Source organism: Saimiri boliviensis, chromosome 4 (assembly GCF_048565385.1).
Source record: "Saimiri boliviensis isolate mSaiBol1 chromosome 4, mSaiBol1.pri, whole genome shotgun sequence".
Lineage (NCBI taxonomy): Eukaryota > Metazoa > Chordata > Mammalia > Primates > Cebidae > Saimiri > Saimiri boliviensis.
Window position 1 is genome coordinate 21,984,444 of NC_133452.1, and position 19,091 is coordinate 22,003,534.

The following is a 19,091-nucleotide window of genomic DNA, read 5'->3' on the forward strand; positions in this document are numbered from 1 at the left end:
AAAAGAACCCTTCCCCCCAAAGCCAAATAGACCTAATGTATTTTGAAAATAAAGCCTCTTTAAACAACTAACTAACTAACTAACTAACTAACTATATAGTTATATATTGGATACATTTATTTATGTAAAGGCAAAATTTGGGGATGGTGAATGTGAAGGAGAGGATAGCAGAATATAGCTAAACCAAATTCAGTGCTTGTAAAGTACAATTACTTCAAATGGAACCAATAATCTGAACCTATAACGTTAAGATAACCAAGTTCTATAGATATTACGTACAGGAAAATAGAATTTCCTATATTCCATTCTATATGGAATATATATATATATATATATATTCTATATTCCATTCAAAAGACAATGTGGTCTAGCATTTTGTGTCTGTGTGTGTGTGTGAACTCAAAAAAGTGGGAGAGTCAACTATTATAAGAAATAAAATCATCAGATATTGGATATATTCAACTATGAACTTCACAGATCAAATGATTCGTGGTTTTTTTTTCCTCCTTGCAATTCATTTTCATCCTGTATAGCTCCTTGGTCATTCTTTGAAAGGAAGAACCTTGGTATCAACAACATATCTAGAAAAACAGCAACTCTTAGTCACTAATTTATAGACGAAAACAGTAAAAGAATGTCTGTGTCAGTATAGCTAGAAACGTAGGGACATTATTTGTTTCAGGAACTTAATAAAAATGTTATTGGAGAGTAGGACTTAATCGCCACATTGTGCTAAGTACCAGTGGAACATTAATACCACACAGATGAAACCATTAGTGACACAGGAAGAGGAGATCAGAAAAGTAAAGGAGGTTCTTGGTAACAATTTAGTCAAAGTACTGGAGTAACACAATATACATAAGTAGCAAAAACTTCAGCAAAATGCCTCTATCTGAAGTTTTATGGTTTTATCAAAATCTGAACAGAGGACATTAAAAAAATTCCAATAAAGGCAGAAAGAAGTAAAAGAAAAAAAGAAAAGAAAATTCACATAAAAAGAATTTATGGAAGACAAGTTTTCATCAACACTTAATCAGCCCCTGGGCTCTTTTCCAGACCGACGAACAAAGTATGTTGTAACTCCAAAGTAAGCACTCAGAAAAAAAATTAAAAAATCTGAAGAAGATTTAACACACGCCAGCCTTCTCAATCTAAAGCATTTCCACAGTTTGCTTATGCTTTCTGGTTTGCCTTTTGGTTCTCATAGGCAATTCACATGCAGCTTTGAAGTAATACCATGTACCACAGCAAAATGAACACTTACCAGACAAATCCACACTCCCTGAAGCAATGAAGATAAAACACCACTTACCTAGGAAAAGAAAAAAGTAATACAGAGATTAAGATTCTGTCATTTAAAGGCAATGGCAGCCATTCTTACACTATCCTAGCTCCTGTATTGCCTGTATTCTCTCAATGAACAACATTAACTTTTTAGTAGAAAATCAAGTTTTAGCTTATTTATGACATAAAGGGAGTTTTTTAGGAGTGAGCAAGTCTTCGACAAGACAGTACCGTGTTGTTGCAAAAACTCCTGGGAGCCAATTTCATCCTAAATTACTGCAACGTATAACCACAGGCAAGCAAAAGGGGGAAAATATTAGCAGGAATCTCAAGGAAATAAAAACACACTCTTGTTTTATTCTAAGCAAAGCAAAAGACGGTCGAATAATCAGGAATTGAGTACTTTGCAAGGAATCTACATCAGATTACCAAAGGGAGACTCTGCCCCCTAAATAAGAGCCCAGCTGTCCCCAGTTTGCGAACTTAGATTTGGCCAGGTGGTTTGTGGAATAACATTCAGATTTCTAGAAAGAAGCAATAACCATAGCTTATTGGCCCTCAAATCTCACATAAGTGATCATGAAATTAGATATTTATGATTTTAGGTTAACTGTGATCCAAAATATTTATAATTTTCAAGTTATTCAAAATGTTGAATCTTGATAATTGGTATAAACTTTCTAATTTCAGCTGCTAATTAGTTATAAAGTAAAACTTTCTAATTTCAGTTGCCAATTCGTTATAAAATATAACTGTGGCTCTGTTAACTCAGCTATAGACCATAACACATAGAAGAAAAAACAGCACAGAAACTATGCTCTAGAAATTAAATTGTATTTAAAATTCATTGCAGTTGTAGTCTCCAGTACATAAATAATTACTTCTAATTGCAGTATTCTTAAATTAAAAATACAAACTAGTCTGTCCTTTTACTTAAGTCTTGTGACGATCAAGAAGGAATCCATAAAGATATAATAGAATATGAAACACAGCTGGAAGAGACTAGGAAACAAAGACGAGGAAAGGTTTTCCAGGCAAAAGTCACCTCTACTGCTCCATGAGACTGTCCTTAGATGAGATGCTCCATTCGTTAATTTATTCCAGAGATGCTTATTGAATGCCTACTGTGTATAAAAGATTATCCCAGGCATTGTATGAAAATCAGATAGTTACAATAACAGCATTCATGTCACCAAGTAGCTCACAGTCTAGGAGGAAAAGGATGCCTACCCACACATCAAGATGGTAGAGGGATAGAGTGATCAAAAGAGAGGTACACATTAAATTGTGATGACTCGTGTTATGGTGGTCAGAGAATTCATGGAGAAAAGTTGGAACATATTCAAGGATTGGGGGAGAGAAGTGTGTGACATATCAGGTTGTATATGATATGGGTATAGGCAAAGTGAGACCCACCAAATAATCTACACACAGTCCAGTTGGTAGCCAGTTTTAATTCAGGAGTCTCTTACAAGAAAGTCATAGGAAGAAGAGCTGAAAAGCAGCCTAGGGCCATGGCTTAGTGGTCCTTGAATGCTGGGTGTTGACCTCTTCCCATTCTCAACTCCCAGTAACAAGCTGGCCGTGCAGAGACCAAAATGCATTTCTTCATATACACAAGCTACAACAACAGCTGTCACCATGTCTTGCTCTCTTTTTTGTGTAACCCTAGTGTCTGGCACAAGGTAGGAACTCTAGAAACACAGTCACATTTATATGAGGAGACATGATAGATTGGCACATATTTGCTCACTTTCTCTGATGCAGAGCCAGGAGGAGGGTGGGGCTAACATTCCTGCCACAGTCAACTCCACCACCATTGTTCAGTCACCACATCCCTTCATGTCTACAACATCCACGTCATGTCAATCCCTATTCAATAGTGTCACTTTTATTCATCACCCTCTAGGAATTTTCTCTACTTTTCTGAAGGACTTTCTATCATATACCTGACATTACTACCAATGAGTTCACCATCCTTGAAAAATAGTATTTTATTTTCTATTACTTGGCCAAAGTTTTAAATGGGCATCTGACATGTATTTATACATGGGTAAATAACATTTGGGGGTTAAAAATCTGAAACTATATTGTTCTGTTCTTCCACAAATGTATAATTTGGAGGTAAAGCATACACAAATAATAAAATATAAGGCAGCATGTGGTAAAATGATAGTACTACAAAGGTCAGTTCTGGCTGTGGGTACCTTGAGCAAGGCAGCTTGGCACATGTGTAAGACAGATTGGGGTCTGATGGATAAAGCCACGGGGAAAGAAGAGGGATCATGAGGATGAAACAGTGGGAGGATAAAGGGCAAAGAAGTGGAAAAGGGAACATTCTAGAAATGGAGACTAGGCAGGCAAGACTAGAAAGCTGGAGTTGTGGGCATCTGGACAGGAAGAGAGATTGGAACCAAATCTCTGAAGGCTTCCAATGGACCATTATGGAATTTAGATGGACTTGGAGGCAGTGATGGGGAATATATCTCCATTGTGGAATATGTCTTAGGATGTGTAAGGCACATGCAGGGAGAGGCTGGAGCAATGTATCGACAAACCAAGGAATGCCAAGGTCTGTTGGCTGTGACCAGAACCCAGGAAAAGGCAGGAATAGATTCTTCCTCACAGCACACAGAAGGAGCCAACCCTCCTGACACCTTAATAGTGGACTTCCAGCCTGCAGAACTGTGAGACAATAAATGTCTGTTGTGGAAGCCACCCAGTTGGTGGTACTTTGTTACAGCAGCCCTAGGCAATGAATGGAGATTTGTGGACAGAAAAGAAGGAGTTATGTCTAAGAATCTTTGCTAGGATAATCAATTGTTTTTCTGGATGGGAATTTGTATTCATTCAGGTCCTCTGAGAATCAGATACTGATATGGTTTAGCTGTGTCCCCACCCAAATCTCATCTTGAATTCCCATGTGTCATGGGTGGAACCTGGTGGGAGGTAATTGAATCATGGGGGTGGGTCTTTCCTGTGCTGTTCTCATGATAGTAAGTCTCATGAGATCTGATGGTTTTAAAAATGGGAGTTTCCCTACACATGCTCTCTCTTTGCCTGCTGCCATCCATGTAAGACGTGACTTGCTCCTTCTTGCCTTCCCCATGATTGTGAGGCCTCACCAGCCATGTGGAACTGTAAGTCCATTAAACATCTTTCTTTTGCAAACTTCCCAGTCTCAGATATGTATCAGCAGCATGAAAATGGACTAATACAGATGCCAAGACAGGATTAAAATGCAAGGGTTTTCTTAGGGTGTGGTGTGTGTGAATGGGTGTGATAAGGAAGCTGAGAGAGACCAGGAGTGAGAGAGAGGGAAGGAAAATTGGATGGAAGCTGCCTTAATCACAGTCATGGAACATCTGGCAGAGCCACTGGGGAGTCCTTTAGCTTCTCCAGAAGTGGCCTCCTTGGTATGCCCATGTGGAGCTGGGCTTGGGTGATTATCCTAAAGGGTAGCTCTGGTGCACTTGCTCCATCAGGATTCGGCCAGCCACATTCTCGCAGCCTCCCAGCAATCAGAGAACCAGGGAAAGGAGCCAGTGTGACCAGGAGGATGATGTGCACTGAGATGTGTTCAGATTTTACATATGTAGAATTTTAGGCACCAGGTGTAGATTCAGGAGACTGGAAAGGAGGTTTGATTGGGGTGCAGGTGAGAGGGCAGGAGTGAGATTTCTGAGTCCTTTGAAAAAAGGTTATAGTCCCAGGAGGCTGGTTGAGATTATGAAGGATCAAGATACAGCAGAGAACAGGAAAGCCCCTTATGAACATGATAAATTTGAGGGAGGAGTTAGGGAGAGGAGCAGAAAGAGAACCCAAAACTAATGAAATTTGCAGAGGAGAGTGTGACAGACAGGGGACCAACAAGCTGGGGCTGCAGCTTGCTGGGAGCCCAGGGGGGAGGTTCACTAGGAGAAGGAGGAGCCCTCAGAATGAAATACGCAGAGCAAACAAGGAGGAGGAGGATGGAGGAATGCCGTGGGTTTGGGGGATTAGGGGAACTTTCAAGAAGGTTGAAGTGGGAGTCTAGTTTCATGAAAGAAGAAAGGAGTTGTGCAAGGTCAGAGCATAGAGCAGCAAATGTAGACACTGTATTTTCTATTTTCATCATAATAAGCAGGAAAGATATAAGAGTTAAAGGGGAAGAAAACCAAGCAACTTTCCAAGAAACAATATTTGGCATTCAAGGATGACATCTAAAAATGTAGATAAAATGATGTTCTCGCACACACATTATTTCTCATCTCCTGATCTGTCTACAAAACATGGGTATCTGTTCTGGGATTCATGCTCTCAAGCAAGATGAAGCAATAGAAAGGGCCAGGAGTGGTGGCTCATGCCTGTAATCCTAGTACTTTGGGAGGCCAAGGCGGGAGGATCATCTGAAGTCAGGAGTTCAAGACTAGCCTGGCCAAAAGAGTGAAACCCCATCTCTACTAAAAATAAAATTAGCTAGGTGTGGTGGCATGCACCTGTAATCCCAGCTACTTGGGAGGCTGAGGCAGGAGAATCACTTGAACCTGGGAGGCGGAGGCTGCAGTGAACCAAGATTGTGCCACTGCACTCCAGCCTAGGCAACAGAGCAAAACTCCATCCTAAAAAAAAAAAAAAAAGAAAAAGAAAAAGAAAAAGAAAAGATCATTGGAAACAATACAAGCATTATATATGTTTTTCAGTTATGCTATTCCCAGTTACAATATTTAAATTGTAATCAGAAACAAAGAGAAATTCACCATCTCTCATTTTTCTATCTAATTGGGGATTTTCTTGGCCAGCCCCTTAGAGGTCTACAGCTGGAGCTACAGCTTTTCCACAGATCTCTTAGCCAGCAACTCACAGATCAGTATCTTCATATTGTAGGAGACGCTGTGCTCCCACTGCCACCACTCTGACCTCTTCAGTAGTTCACAGCTTGAAGGACTTCCCCGCACTCACAATGCCCTTCTCTACTTTTTGCTGATTGTGAGAAGGTTACTGAGAAGTTAAGCAAAGCGTTTAGATACACAGATGTTCTAATGTCTAAAGTTCAAGTTGAATAGGCCATTTGATCCCAACTTACTTATATTTGCTTTTATTTTGCATCTTTTTAGGGAGTTCAATTGTTAGCTAAACTGAGATCCAGGAAATGCCAATTCTCCCCAAATCTGAAAGCTTGGGAGTGCCAGATCTGGAGGCGATTTCTTCCTCATTCTCATTTCTGTGCTCTTCCCCCTGCATTGCCTCAAATGGAATTCAATACCATCTATGAGTAAATATGCCCATTTAAAAAAATTGCACACATACACACACACACACACACACACACACACACTCAATTTTAGTTTGAAATATTCTAAATTAGATTTCAAAGTACCATGATTTTGTTACTATATTTGAGAAAAAAAGTGTATTTTGTTTATGTAGGTTTTTATTTTAAAATACCCTTCTCATTGAGTTGCTTTGTAATACAAAATGATATATCTGAGGAACAACTACCAGAAGGATCAAACCTCACACGTAGGTTGTTTTGATACTGTCATGTTGTGGTATTCATATTTTTTGTTCATAAATGTTAATTTTACATGAAGTAAACAGATACAGGACATCTAAAAAACATTCTATTTCAGTGTGAGTTATTACAGTGATTGGGCTATAAACTGAAATGTAAGCTGATGAAAGCCTCCATGATGTTAAACCACTCTTTATTGTTACAAACGCAGGCATGTTTGGAATTCCAGTGTCAGGGAGGGCTCCTGCTTCACACAGCCAAGCCCTTCAGAGGGGAAATCTGCCAGAGCCCTTTTAACCACATGCCTGTAGGAATTTGTGCACTTAATTAAATGCACATACCAAGTAGGTAATCAGCAGAGTCCCTGTTTATTCATACACATGTCCCCGAATCACCAGATGGCATGCATTTGAGACCTATGTTCCCTGGTGGTGTGCTACATCACAGAGGACATGCTAAACACAGGTAGGTATTGCCTCTAATATTGTGTATTTAAAATAAACACAAATACAGTATAAGAAAGGATAATCCTATATATAACACTAAGTTGGAGAAAAATGTCTTTATGATGTTTCAATCAGTAAACCTTCAAGAAAGATGTTGCAGAAGTCAACTAAGCATCTGTTTTCAGAAGCCCTATAAACATGTTATGGCATAATTGAATTAATCATACACTTTTTTTTTTTTTTTTTTTGAGACAGAGTCTTGCTCTGTTGCTCAGGCTGGAGTGCAGTAGTACGATCCTGGCTCACTGCAACCTCCATGTCCCGAGTTAAAGTGATTCTCATACCTCAGCCTCAGGTATCTGCCATGCCTGGCTAATTTTTGTATTTTTAGTAGAGATGGGGTTTCACCAGATTGGCCAGGCTGGTCTTGAACTCCGAACCTCAAGTGATCTGCCTGCGTTGGCCTCCCAAAGTATTCCTGGGATTGTGGGTGTGAGCCACTGTACCTGGCCTGCCATACACTTTTAAACCATAATGTTGCCTTTGATGAAAAGATGATGTGGCAGATATAGTATTTGTGGCAAAGCAGAATACATGATATTTGCTAACACTGCAGAAATATTTCCTAGTAGACTTTTCAGGTCATAAACTTTTCCCAAGATAAAAGTTTCTTCATAATAGAATAGTGGATTGTGCCAGAGAAGCTGCAGTACAGCCCACCTTTTCATTAACAAGTGGACTAAGTGAAAGCATACAGCAGGGTGCTGTGATGAACACACTTTAAGGTGGCTTCAACTCCTGGTGCTCATGCCCTTGTAGAATGATCTCCCCAAGTGTCTGATTTGTTTCTAACCAATAAAATATGGAAAAGGTGATGCCATCCCCTTGATTACATCCTGTTACATAAACTCCCATCCTGCTGACTCTGTCTCTTTCCCTCTTAGTTGCTGGCTTTGAAGAAGCAAGCTGCCATAATCCCTACTGTTGCAAAAAAATGAATTCTGTCAATGACCTGGGAGAGTCATCTCTTGACACTGATATTCTCCTCCCACAAACATATATGCTTCTCCTAGCTATATACTTTACCCATGGAGAATCTTTTTTGTTTTTGAATTTTTTTATTATACTTTAAGTTTTGGGGTACATGCACAGAACGTGCAGATTTGTTAAATAGGTACACATGTGCCTTGGTGGTTTGCTGCATCCATACCCCCATCATCCCTCCCCAGTCCCCCCACATTTCCAAATGTTACCCCTCCCCAATTCCCCCATCCCCTGCTGCATCCATACCCCCCATCATCCCTCCCCATACCCCCATATTTCCTAATGTTATCCCTCCCCAATCACTCCACACCCTGCTATTCCTCCCCTAATCTCCCCACCCCCTGACAGGCCCCAGTGTGTGATGTTCCCCTACCCATGTCCATGTGTTCTCATTGTTCAACACCCACTTATTGAGTGAGAATATGCGGTGTTTGGTTTTCTGCTCCTGTGTCACCCTGCTGAGAATGATGGTTTCCAGCTTCATCCATGTCCCTGCAAAGGACATGAACTCATCCTTTATTATGGGTGCATAGTATTCCATGGTGTATATGTGCCACATTTTCCTTGTCCAGTCTATCATCGATGAACATTTGGGTTGGTTCCAGATCTTTGCTATTGTAAACAGTGCTGCAATAAACATACGTGTGTATATGTCTTTATAATAGAATGTTTTATAATCCTTTGGGTATATACTCAGTAATGGGATTGCTGGGTTAAATGGTATTTCTAGTTCTAGATCCCTTAGGAATTGCCACACTGTCTTCCACAATGGTTGCACAAATTTACACTCCCACCAACAGTGTAAAAGCATTCCTATTTCTACACATCCTTTCCAGCATCTGTTGTCTCCTGATTTTTTAATGATTGCCATTTTAACTGGTGTGAGATGGTATCTCAATGTGGTTTTGATTTGCATTTCTCTAATGACCCGTGATGATGAGCTTTTTTTCATACGTTTGTTGGCTGCATAAATGTCTTCTTTTGTAAAATGTCTGTTCATATCTGTTGCCCAGTTTTTTATGGGTTTGTTTTTTTCTTGTAAATCTGTTTTAGTTCTTTCTAGATTCTGGATATTAGTCCTTTGTCAGATGGATAGACTGCAAAAATATTCTCCCATACTGTAGGTTTCCAGTTCACTCTAGTGGTAGTTTCTTTTGCTGTGCAGAAGCTCTTAAGTTTATTTAGATCACATTTGTCTATTTTGACTTTTGTTGCCAGTGCTTTTGGTGTTTTAGTCATGAAGTCCTTGCCCATGCCTATGTCCTACGATTGGTATTGTCTAGTTTTTTTCTAGGATATTTATGGTGTTAGGTCTTATGTTTAAATCTTTAATCCATCTGGGGTTAATTTTTTTATAAGTTGTAAGGAAGGGATCCAGTTTCAGCTTTCTGCATATGGCTAGCCAGTTTTCCCAACACCATTTATTAAATAGGGAATCTTTGCCACATTGCTTGTTTTAGTGAGGTTTTTCAAAGATTAGATGGTTGTAGATGTGTGGCCTTACTTCTGAGGATTCTGTTGTGTTCCATTGGTCTATATCTCTGTTTTGGTACCAGTACCATGCTGTTTTGATTACTGTAGCCTTCTAGTATCATTTGAAGTCAGGTAGCATGATGCTTCCAGCTTTGTTTTTTTTCGCTTAGGAATGTCTTGGCTATGTGGGCTCTCTTTTGGTTCCATATGAAGTTTAAGATGATTTTTTCCATTCTGTGAAGAAGTTCAATGGTAGCATGATTAGGATAGCAATGAATCTATAAATTATTTTGGGCAATATGGCCATTTTCATGATATTGATTCTTCCTAACCATGAGCATGGAATGCTTTTCCATCTTTTTGTGTCCTCTCTATTTCCTTGAGCAGTGGTTTGTAGTTCTCCTTGAAGAGGTCCTTCACATCCCTTGTTAGTTGTATTCCTAGGTATTTTGTTGTCTTTGTAGCAATTGTAAATGGCAGTTCATTCCTGATTTGGCTCTTTGTTTGTCTGTTATTGGTGTATAGGAATGCTTGTGATTTTTGCACATTGATTTTGTATCCTGAGGCTTTGCTGAGGTTGCTTATCAGCTTAAGGAGATTTTGGGCTGGAATGATGGGGCCTTCTAAATACACAATCATGACATCTGCAAATAGACAATTTGACTTCCTCCTTTCCTAATGGAATATGCTTTATTTCTTTTTCTTGCCCTATTGCCCTGGCCAGAACTTCCAATACTATGTTGAATAGAGTGGTGAGAGATGGCATCATTGTCTTGTGAGTTTTCAAAGGGAATGCTTCCAGTTTTTGCCCATTCAGTATGATACTGGCTGTACCCACAGAGAATCTTTTGTAGGTCGCAAAATGTGTCATGCTATCTAACATCTGGGCTTTGCAGCTGCTGTTTCCTTTGCCTAAGGTACCTGTTGACTGATTTCTATTCTCCTGGCTGATTTCTATTCTCCTTTAGGACATAATTCAGCTGCTTCACTAGGGAATCCTTCCATGTTCCTATAAGACTGAGCTAGCTCCCTCCCAGGTGATCCCATAATGTCATATTCTTACCCCTATAGGAATGTCTTGGTCCAAATACTTTTCGTAGTAATTAATAGAACTCCATTTTGAACAAGGCAAGGCTAAAAATATTTTTTTTTAAGTGCTGGAATATCTCATAGAACCTGAGGTAAAGTCAAACAACTGTGCCTCTAGAAAGATGGGAACCAATTTGTTGTCTGGGAAGCCATTGGAAAATGGAACTACTGATTGCTCAGTCTCTTTCTCTTTCTGTCTTGAGTCCTGCAGTCTCTTGCTACTGTTTCTCTTCGACATCTCGTACACGTCTTCTCTCTCTCTAAAGGCCAGATTTTACTGTTATGCATCTCCATGCTAGGAGTGATAAACACATATTTCGTCTTTGTCCCTAAGTTTCCTGTATGCAGCTTCTTAATCCCTTGGAATTTCTTGGGTGACAGGAATATCTTTTATTTTAAAGAGGTAGGTCAGTCTTGGTTGGTCCCTAGATAAGATCAGGATGGGTGCTGGCTTTCAGAAAGACCAAGGCATGATTAAAAATTTGGAAGTTTTAACCCACCTTCTTTTCCACACCCACCCTCAACCTCTAGGGAGGGGAGGGGGCTACAGACTGAGTCAATTATCAGTGGCCAGTGATTTAATCAATCATGCCTATATAACAAATCCTCCATGAAACCCCTCAGCAATGGGGTTCAGAGACCTTCAGGGCCAGTGAACACATGGAGGCGATGGGTAGGGGCTCAGAGAGCCCAGGGAAGCTTCCTGAACTTTGCCACATGCTTTGGGCATCTCTTCCAAATGGCTGATTCTGGGTTGTATCCTTTAAAATAAACTGGCAATGGTAAGCAAAGCTAAGTAAAGTGTCTCCCTGAGCTCTGTGAGTGATTCTAGCAAATTATCAAAACTTAGGAGGAGGTTGTGGGAATCCCAGACTTTGTAGCCAAGTCAGACAGAAGTGTGGGCGTCCTAGTTACTTGATCCTAGTGACTGGTATCCACAGTGAGGGCAGTCTTGTGAAACTGAGACCTTAACCTGTGGGGTTCATGTGAGAATCGATTATAAGATAACCAGTTGGAGTCCAGATCGTTGGAGAATTGGTTGGTGTGAAGAAAAAAACCCATGCATTTGATATCCAAAGTGCTGAGAGTAAAAACAATACATACCATGTCAGCCACTCCTCCTCTACTGGCCCCAGCTGCTATTCACACAGTTCAAGCAACCTGTTCTGATATGCCAGCACTTTATTTCTCAACTCTAATCCTAAATGAAAGAGATTCTTACTGTCCAGTTGAAATACAGCGTCCATCCTTGGAATAATCACTGTGGCTTGGAACCACAGTCCTATATTTTAACATGGCTGTCAAGGCCTACCCCTGTGGGTAGTGGGCTGTTCTCAGCCCAGGGAAGATGGAGTGTCAGCTTATCACATCACATGACAATTGTCTGTTTATTAATCCATCTCTCCTACTAGTTTATAAACTCCATGAGTGTAGAGTCTGTACCCTAATTTCCATTGAACATCTCTTATGTCATAGATTAGGAGCACAAGAGATACTCACTAAATGTCAGTTGAATAAATGAGGAGTGTTATCTTTTTCCTTTGATTAATACATTTTTAGTACTGTTGTCAGTAATAAGAGTTATTTGATCTTTTAATGCAAGTATTAAACAAAAAAATAATGTTTCCCTCTATTGTCATCAAAACAACTGGCTAGGGAACTGAGAAACTGAAGCTCTGCTTAGCATAGATCAGTGGTGAATATAATGGATTCACTTCTCCCTATTACGTACTCTCTGACATAATCTCCTACTTTAAGCCAATATCTCCTAACAGTTGAACACAAGGTATAGTTCATTGAAGACTCAATCACCTCTTGAATTACAAAGAAATTTTACTTCATTGGAAGCTCTACTGTTATTCATAAATGACTCAACTTAATCAACCATGAATTTTCCCAATGGTTAAAGTGTCTTAAGGTGCTTTTAGTACTAGACCCTGAAAAATTCCCAATGGTTAAAGTGTCTTAAGGAGCTTTTAGTACTAGACCTGAGAAAAGCTGTGTATATCTGTATATACCTATGCGATTTTAAAATCTTGCTTTTTAAGACAGTACCTGAGAGAAGTCTTAGGCAATTTTTAACTTATGAAAAAGTTATATGACATTATCAAACCTTCTTAAACCTATGGTGTGAATGAAAATTCTTATACAGACATCTGACACTGACAATCTTGCACTGAGGATAGTTTTAGCCCTCTGTTTATTAAGAATATCCCTTGATACTTGTCCAGGGGAAATTCCAAAGTCCATAGTGTCTGCAATTTGAACCATTCCCCTCAAGTATAATTCTTTTTCCTAGTGAGTTCTTCCTCATTTTTGCAAAACAGCAATCAACTCCTGCTCCCAAGTCTAAGGAAATAACACCTCTGCAATCCTTTTCCTGACAGATGAAGCCAGACTGCTAGGCCATCCTCTGCCTAGGAGGATTCTAAAGAGAGTGCCTATCTAAGTTGGTAACTTACTGGTCAACCAACTCCAATAAGCCTAGTCTAGGAAACCTGCAGAGGGCCGTACTTTAAGGAGTGGTTAGACTTGTGCTATTATAGATGAGGTGAGCATGGCTTGCTAGAGGATCCAACTTTTCTCAGCTCTGGATGATTCCGGGACTATATCTCTCAGTCAACAAGAGTCCTCTTCTGGAATTTGGCCAATTAAAATTCAAAACCAAAGGAACCTAGAAGCTTATTTAAAGGCTTCAAATATAGCCTTCAATAATTCTTGACTATTTATTCTTTGTCTGGTGGGGTAAATGGCAGAGACAAAAGTGGGTTGGTGATATTATCTCAGTTGTTGAGGATTAACCGTTGATTCCCAGGATCATATGACTAGTATTTCGATCTTCCAGGCATTATTCAGGTCTGCGGCAAGCAGAACTCAATTTTTTTTTTAATGCCCTATATCTTTCTTCCTCCTCTTGTCCTCCCACCAACACACACATTCACACATGCACAGTCCCTGTTCATGCCCATGTCATCTACTCTCAAGACCTGAATAGGACGCCATGTAAAGATACTTTCCTAAATGAAAAATTTCCTCCAAACTTGTTTTGGCCTGAAAGCTGGCAATGCTGGATGGAAGATGAAGAGATAAATCCGAGGACAATGAATTGCCTTTCTACCTTGGAGGTTGGCACTTTCTTTTCTTTGCCTGTGATTCTGTTAGAAAATCATCTTGTTCGTTTTATTTTAACCTTATGATGGTAGATATAGTTTGGATATTTGTTCCCATCCAAATCTCATGTTGAATTGTAATTCTTAGTGTTGGAGGTGGGACCTGGTGGGAGACGCCTGGATCATGGGGGTGAATTTCTCATGAATGGTTTAGCACCGTCCCCCTGGTGCTGTCCTCATGACAGTGAGTTCTCACGAGATTTGGGTATTTAAAAGTGTGTGGTCCCTCCCCCTCCGCCATCCCTACCCGCTCCCTGCTCCTGCTCTCACTAAGTGATGGGCCTGCTCCCCCTTCTCTTTCTGCCATGATTGTAAGCTTCCTGAGGCCTCCATAGAAGCACATGCTAGAGCTATGCTTCCTGTACAACCTGCAGAACCATGAGCCAATTAAACTCCTTTTCTTATAAATTACCCAGTTTCAGGTATTTATTTATTACGGCAATGCAAAAATGGCCTACTAATACAAGGGTAATGGTCAGACCAGGGAGATTAATAGGCTGAAAAGAGTACAACATCCTAAGGGCCTTTGAAATGCTGCCTTGCATACCTCTAGGAAAGTTTTCTCTTCTCCAGCTGTATCAAGAAACTACCAGTAACTGTGACTTTACTGTCTTAAACTCTCCCAGCATCAGTAGAGCTGACTCTCCTGGTGAGGCTACCAAGGGATTTCTAAATTTAAACCTTATAAACCCATTGGCTCTCCCTCTCTACTCCTTCTGAATTCCTCAACTTAGTGGGAAAACTTGAGTTGAGCCCCAGAATTACTAATGTGGTCAACTCTGAGACATAGTTTGACAAGGTGTGACTCTGGCATAGAACATTGTAGATCACCTGGCAATCTGCTTTTCCCTGGCTTATAAAGGACAGTAATTGGCACAACATATAGGAAGACCTTGTCAAGCTCATGTAGTTGACAGTGCAGTTCATTCTAGAACCATATCATTTTGGTTTCCCCCTTTTAAAATACAGTTTCATAAAAGGAGAATGGTTTTACATGCATTCTTTTTTTTCTTAAAAAAAAAACTTATTCATGAGATTGAAATACTTAAAAATTCTTATTTAATAGACAAAGTACCAAGAGGCCAATTCATCTGATGTTAAGTGTGAATTATATTCTGTAGGACATCACCTTAACTATGAAATATGCTGGCTTACATTATTCCTTCTCTACTGTTGTTTCACATTACTAGTAATAGCTATAGTGTCAGAGGTAAAGTTGCCCATTATTCATCTTTAAAACAGTAATCCATAAAAACTGGCCTATAATTTGGATGGTGATGTAGCATAACGTCTGTTAAAAAGAAATTTGACATATGTATTATATTGATTTCATAAAAGAAGCAGTGTAGATCCAAGAGTTTAGCATGTGGGTATATATGGCTTATGTTCTAAAATCTGATTTTAGCAGAGAAGTGGATCTCAGGTTATTTCCTCTCATGGATGGAGAATAAAAATAAGATGAGCCCCTCTTTGGCCCATATTCTTATTACACATAATTGGCAATTGTCTTGTTAGATACTAACTTCAATATAGTGGCTTGAATAGTGCCTTTCAAAAAGACATGTCCAAGTCTTAACCCCTGGTACTTATGAATGTGACCTTATTTAGTAATGTGGACTTTACACATCTAGCTAAAGATTTGAGATGATACTATCCTGGATTTAGGGTGGGCCTAAACTCCAATGACTGCTGTCTATATAAGAGAAAGAAAGAAGAGCTTTGAGACACACAGACACAGAAATACAGGAGTAAGCCATGTGAATACTGAGGTTGAGATTGGGGTGATGTGTCTATAAGCCAAGGAAGGCTGGAGCCACCAGAAGCCAGGATAGAGGCAGGCAATGGATTTTCCCACAGAACCTCCAGAAGGATTTTGGACTCCTGCCATTCTGAACTGTGAGAGGATAAATTTATTTTTGTTGGAGCCACCAAGTTTGTGGTAATTTACCCCGACAAATTAGCCTTAGGAAACAAATACATTCAGATGCTATTTGTCATTTCTGTTGCTGTTGGTTTTCAGTTCTGCTTTTCATTTCTTTTCCTACCACCACTTTCTTGAAAAAAGCTTTCCATCATCTTGTAACAAGTATTAACTGAGGACATCTTTTATGTCTTCATAATGGCCTGACCACCTCTGCTCCCATCTGTGGTCCAGGACTTCTACCTGGGGCTCTTCAGGAGTGCTAATCTAGCAGTTTGGCTTTAGCTGGCCCTAACTGGGCACCCGGCTCTGTCTGTCCTCCTCTTCTTCCCAGCCTGCTGCTGGGCCTGCTGTGGGCACCCCTCACCTTAATGAGTGTTTCCAGTCACAGAGGCCTGGCCTCTTTTGCCAGGGAACCAGAACTCACTATGACTTGGCCTTTCCAAGACTATGTGGGACCAGAAAAGCTTGAAGTGGAGGCCTAAGCATAGCTAAGTTACTTTCTAGTTGCTGAAAAAATACACTACATGTACATGGAACAAGGTTTCCCTGCAATACTGGTAGAGAAGAGGCTCAGGGTCTCTGATCTCTAAAGTCTGTGTTTGACTCTCCTAACCACCAGGAAACTGATTTTCAGCACCACCCAGCATGTCGCTGTCTGAAAATTATCCAAGACCTTCCTGTGCCCGCTGAGGCCCTATGAAGTATTCAGATCCTTAGACTCTCTCATCAATTTATCCTTGATGGGTCTAAGGTGGGTCTCATCAAGGACCCACCTGTGATACAGAAACACATAATTGACCCCCAGGTCAAGGTGAAAAGGCTGGCGCCCACCCAAAAGCATTAGATAGGCCTTGACGAACGCCATTGTCCAGAGAGGGGCCGGGCTCTTTCTACTTCAGCAACGTTTTGTATTTATGAATTTCCAATCTCTGGTACCAGGAATCCCTGTACGAAACTTCCTTTGAGACCAAGATACAACCCGTGAACATCTATCAGAGCAAATATATTCAGTTCAAACTGAGGCCTGTTATAGCTGGTTTATCAAATGGAAAATGTTCAAAATTGCAACCTACTTCCTCCCCTAACTCAGCATGCGCCATGTCCCTTTCTGTTTTACTTTGAACTATAGTATTATCATCATAGGACAGACTACAGAGCATGATTATTTGTTTATTGTCTGTCTTCTCTAGATCCATATATCAATTCCATGTAGGTGAAGAGTTTTGTTTGCTTTGTTAATTGCTGTTATCCCCAATACCCAGAAAAGTCCCAGGCATGTAGACAGCAATGAACAAATATCTATTAAATTAATCATATGGATGATAAGGTCATAGTATCTATTCAAGGCCAATCCTTTTCTGCAGGAGGTGAGAAGCCTGGGAGACATACCAGGAAATATAAAAAGCCTGCAGAGGGGCTGCAGGGAGGTGGGAGAGGAAGGAGATGGTAGCTAATTGCAGGTAGTGGGATCAAAAGGTGGACTAGGCTTGATGAGGGAGCACACTGTCTCCCAGGACAACAAGCAAAAGGCAGAGGGGTTCTCTGGGGTGGGCTCAAGCCCATACTACAGGCTTTCTAGTTTTCAACCCCTTTAAGCATCATCTCCCTTCAAGGCCATATGATATCACTATGAAGATGTGCCCACCAGTTTGAAGATGTGCCCAGCAGTGCTGCAGTTTGGGTGATCCTGAGAGGCAGGCAGAGACATACGTACCAAGCATGTAGTAGCACTGAGCCAAGCTCAACTGCCAGTACCTGGATGACAACACAAACCTACACAGAGCAAGGTGTGAATCTATCTATCCCAACCTTTGCACAGGCCAGTCACACTGGACACACTTGCTGCATGTTTGCTAAATCACATTGGCTGTTACAAACCTGAATCAGTAAGTAGCAAAGTCATAAATGTGTTTAATGTAGTTGCTGCCTTGGCATCCACGTTTAGGCCCAACACAAGTTGTCTGAAACCTGAATGAGCTCTGTGACCTTTGGCTCACAAGGAGGGAGGCTTGAACTTCCCTCAAACTGACCCAAAACCTGACATATCCTGCAGTTACTGATCACAATAAAACCTAACGGTCAACATCAGAATCATGTAAATATGTTCCCGCTTCATGCATGTTTTCCTTAACTAGCCAGTCCACAATCTCCATGAGAGCCTAAGGAATAATGGCCATGGACCTTAGTATAGGCAGAGTCTCACAGGTCCATAGGTTGCATTATGCTCCCTCTCTCTCTTAATCCTCTCTCAATTTCCCACCCACTGGTATGCTCCCTGCTACCTCTGGACTTCCCATCAATCTTGCCCTGCACCCCATCTGCCACCACCTGTCATTACCCCTCACCTCTCTGGGACCTGTGAGTAACAAATTCGTTCCATTTCATGCATTTTCCTTTCACATTCTCATTGTGTCTCATCTGACACACACACCTGAGCTGGTCAGGGGTCTCCTACAGAATGATGATTTTTGCTTATGACCACTTTTAAGAACTTGAAACCAAGTAAAATAAATGAAGGCGACAAAATACAGTCAAACGTTGCTGAGCGTTTTGATAACTGTTGCCAGAAGCATACAGTTATACTAGATTTCGTACTTTACATAAAGATTCTAATTTTTTTCAAAGTTGTAATGTTATGTCATATAAACAGTTAAATATTTCTAGCTATCTAGAAAAATTCTACTACTATTATAGAATGACTTCTTCCCTAATCAGTGCAGGTCACAAAGGTTTGCAATGAAGGGCCTTACCTTTCTTCATCCCCCATCAATAACTTTACATGCAAAATGCTTATAATACAAGGATAAATGTGTTTCCCACCAGACTCGGAGTGGGTAGGGGACCTATGCCTCATTATAGGGTATATTTGATGGGGGGAAAGTAAATTAGAGGCTTATGTTAGGACGTACCCAGGGGCACACCCATGGCAATGACCTTTAAAGGGCAGTATTAACTTATGTGACAGCTTAACCAGCAAGTGAATGATCTCACTATGAAAGGTCACCTGCAACTAGAACAATATTTCCTATTTTGGCACATAATCTGGTGCCTTTTGACACATTTCTCTTCCTCAGGATATGATTGTTTTGTGAAGTAGACCTGGTGCATTTTCTCTGCTTTTTAATGAATGTGTCCAATTTGTGCTCATAGTAATACAGATGCCTGTA

General features: G+C 40.4%; 1 protein-coding gene across 1 annotated transcript in view; it reads right to left on the reverse strand.

The window, feature by feature from the left end:
- Positions 1-373: 373 nt before the first annotated feature.
- The window catches only part of SAMD5 (sterile alpha motif domain containing 5), a 443,554-nt gene continuing 424,836 nt past the window's right edge, over positions 374-19,091 (reverse strand). Inside the window, exon 2 of the mRNA XM_074397305.1 lies at positions 374-1,312. Coding sequence (XP_074253406.1) covers positions 1,202-1,312 — 111 coding nt within the window. The 3' untranslated portion in view covers positions 374-1,201. The remainder of the gene's footprint in view (positions 1,313-19,091) is intronic.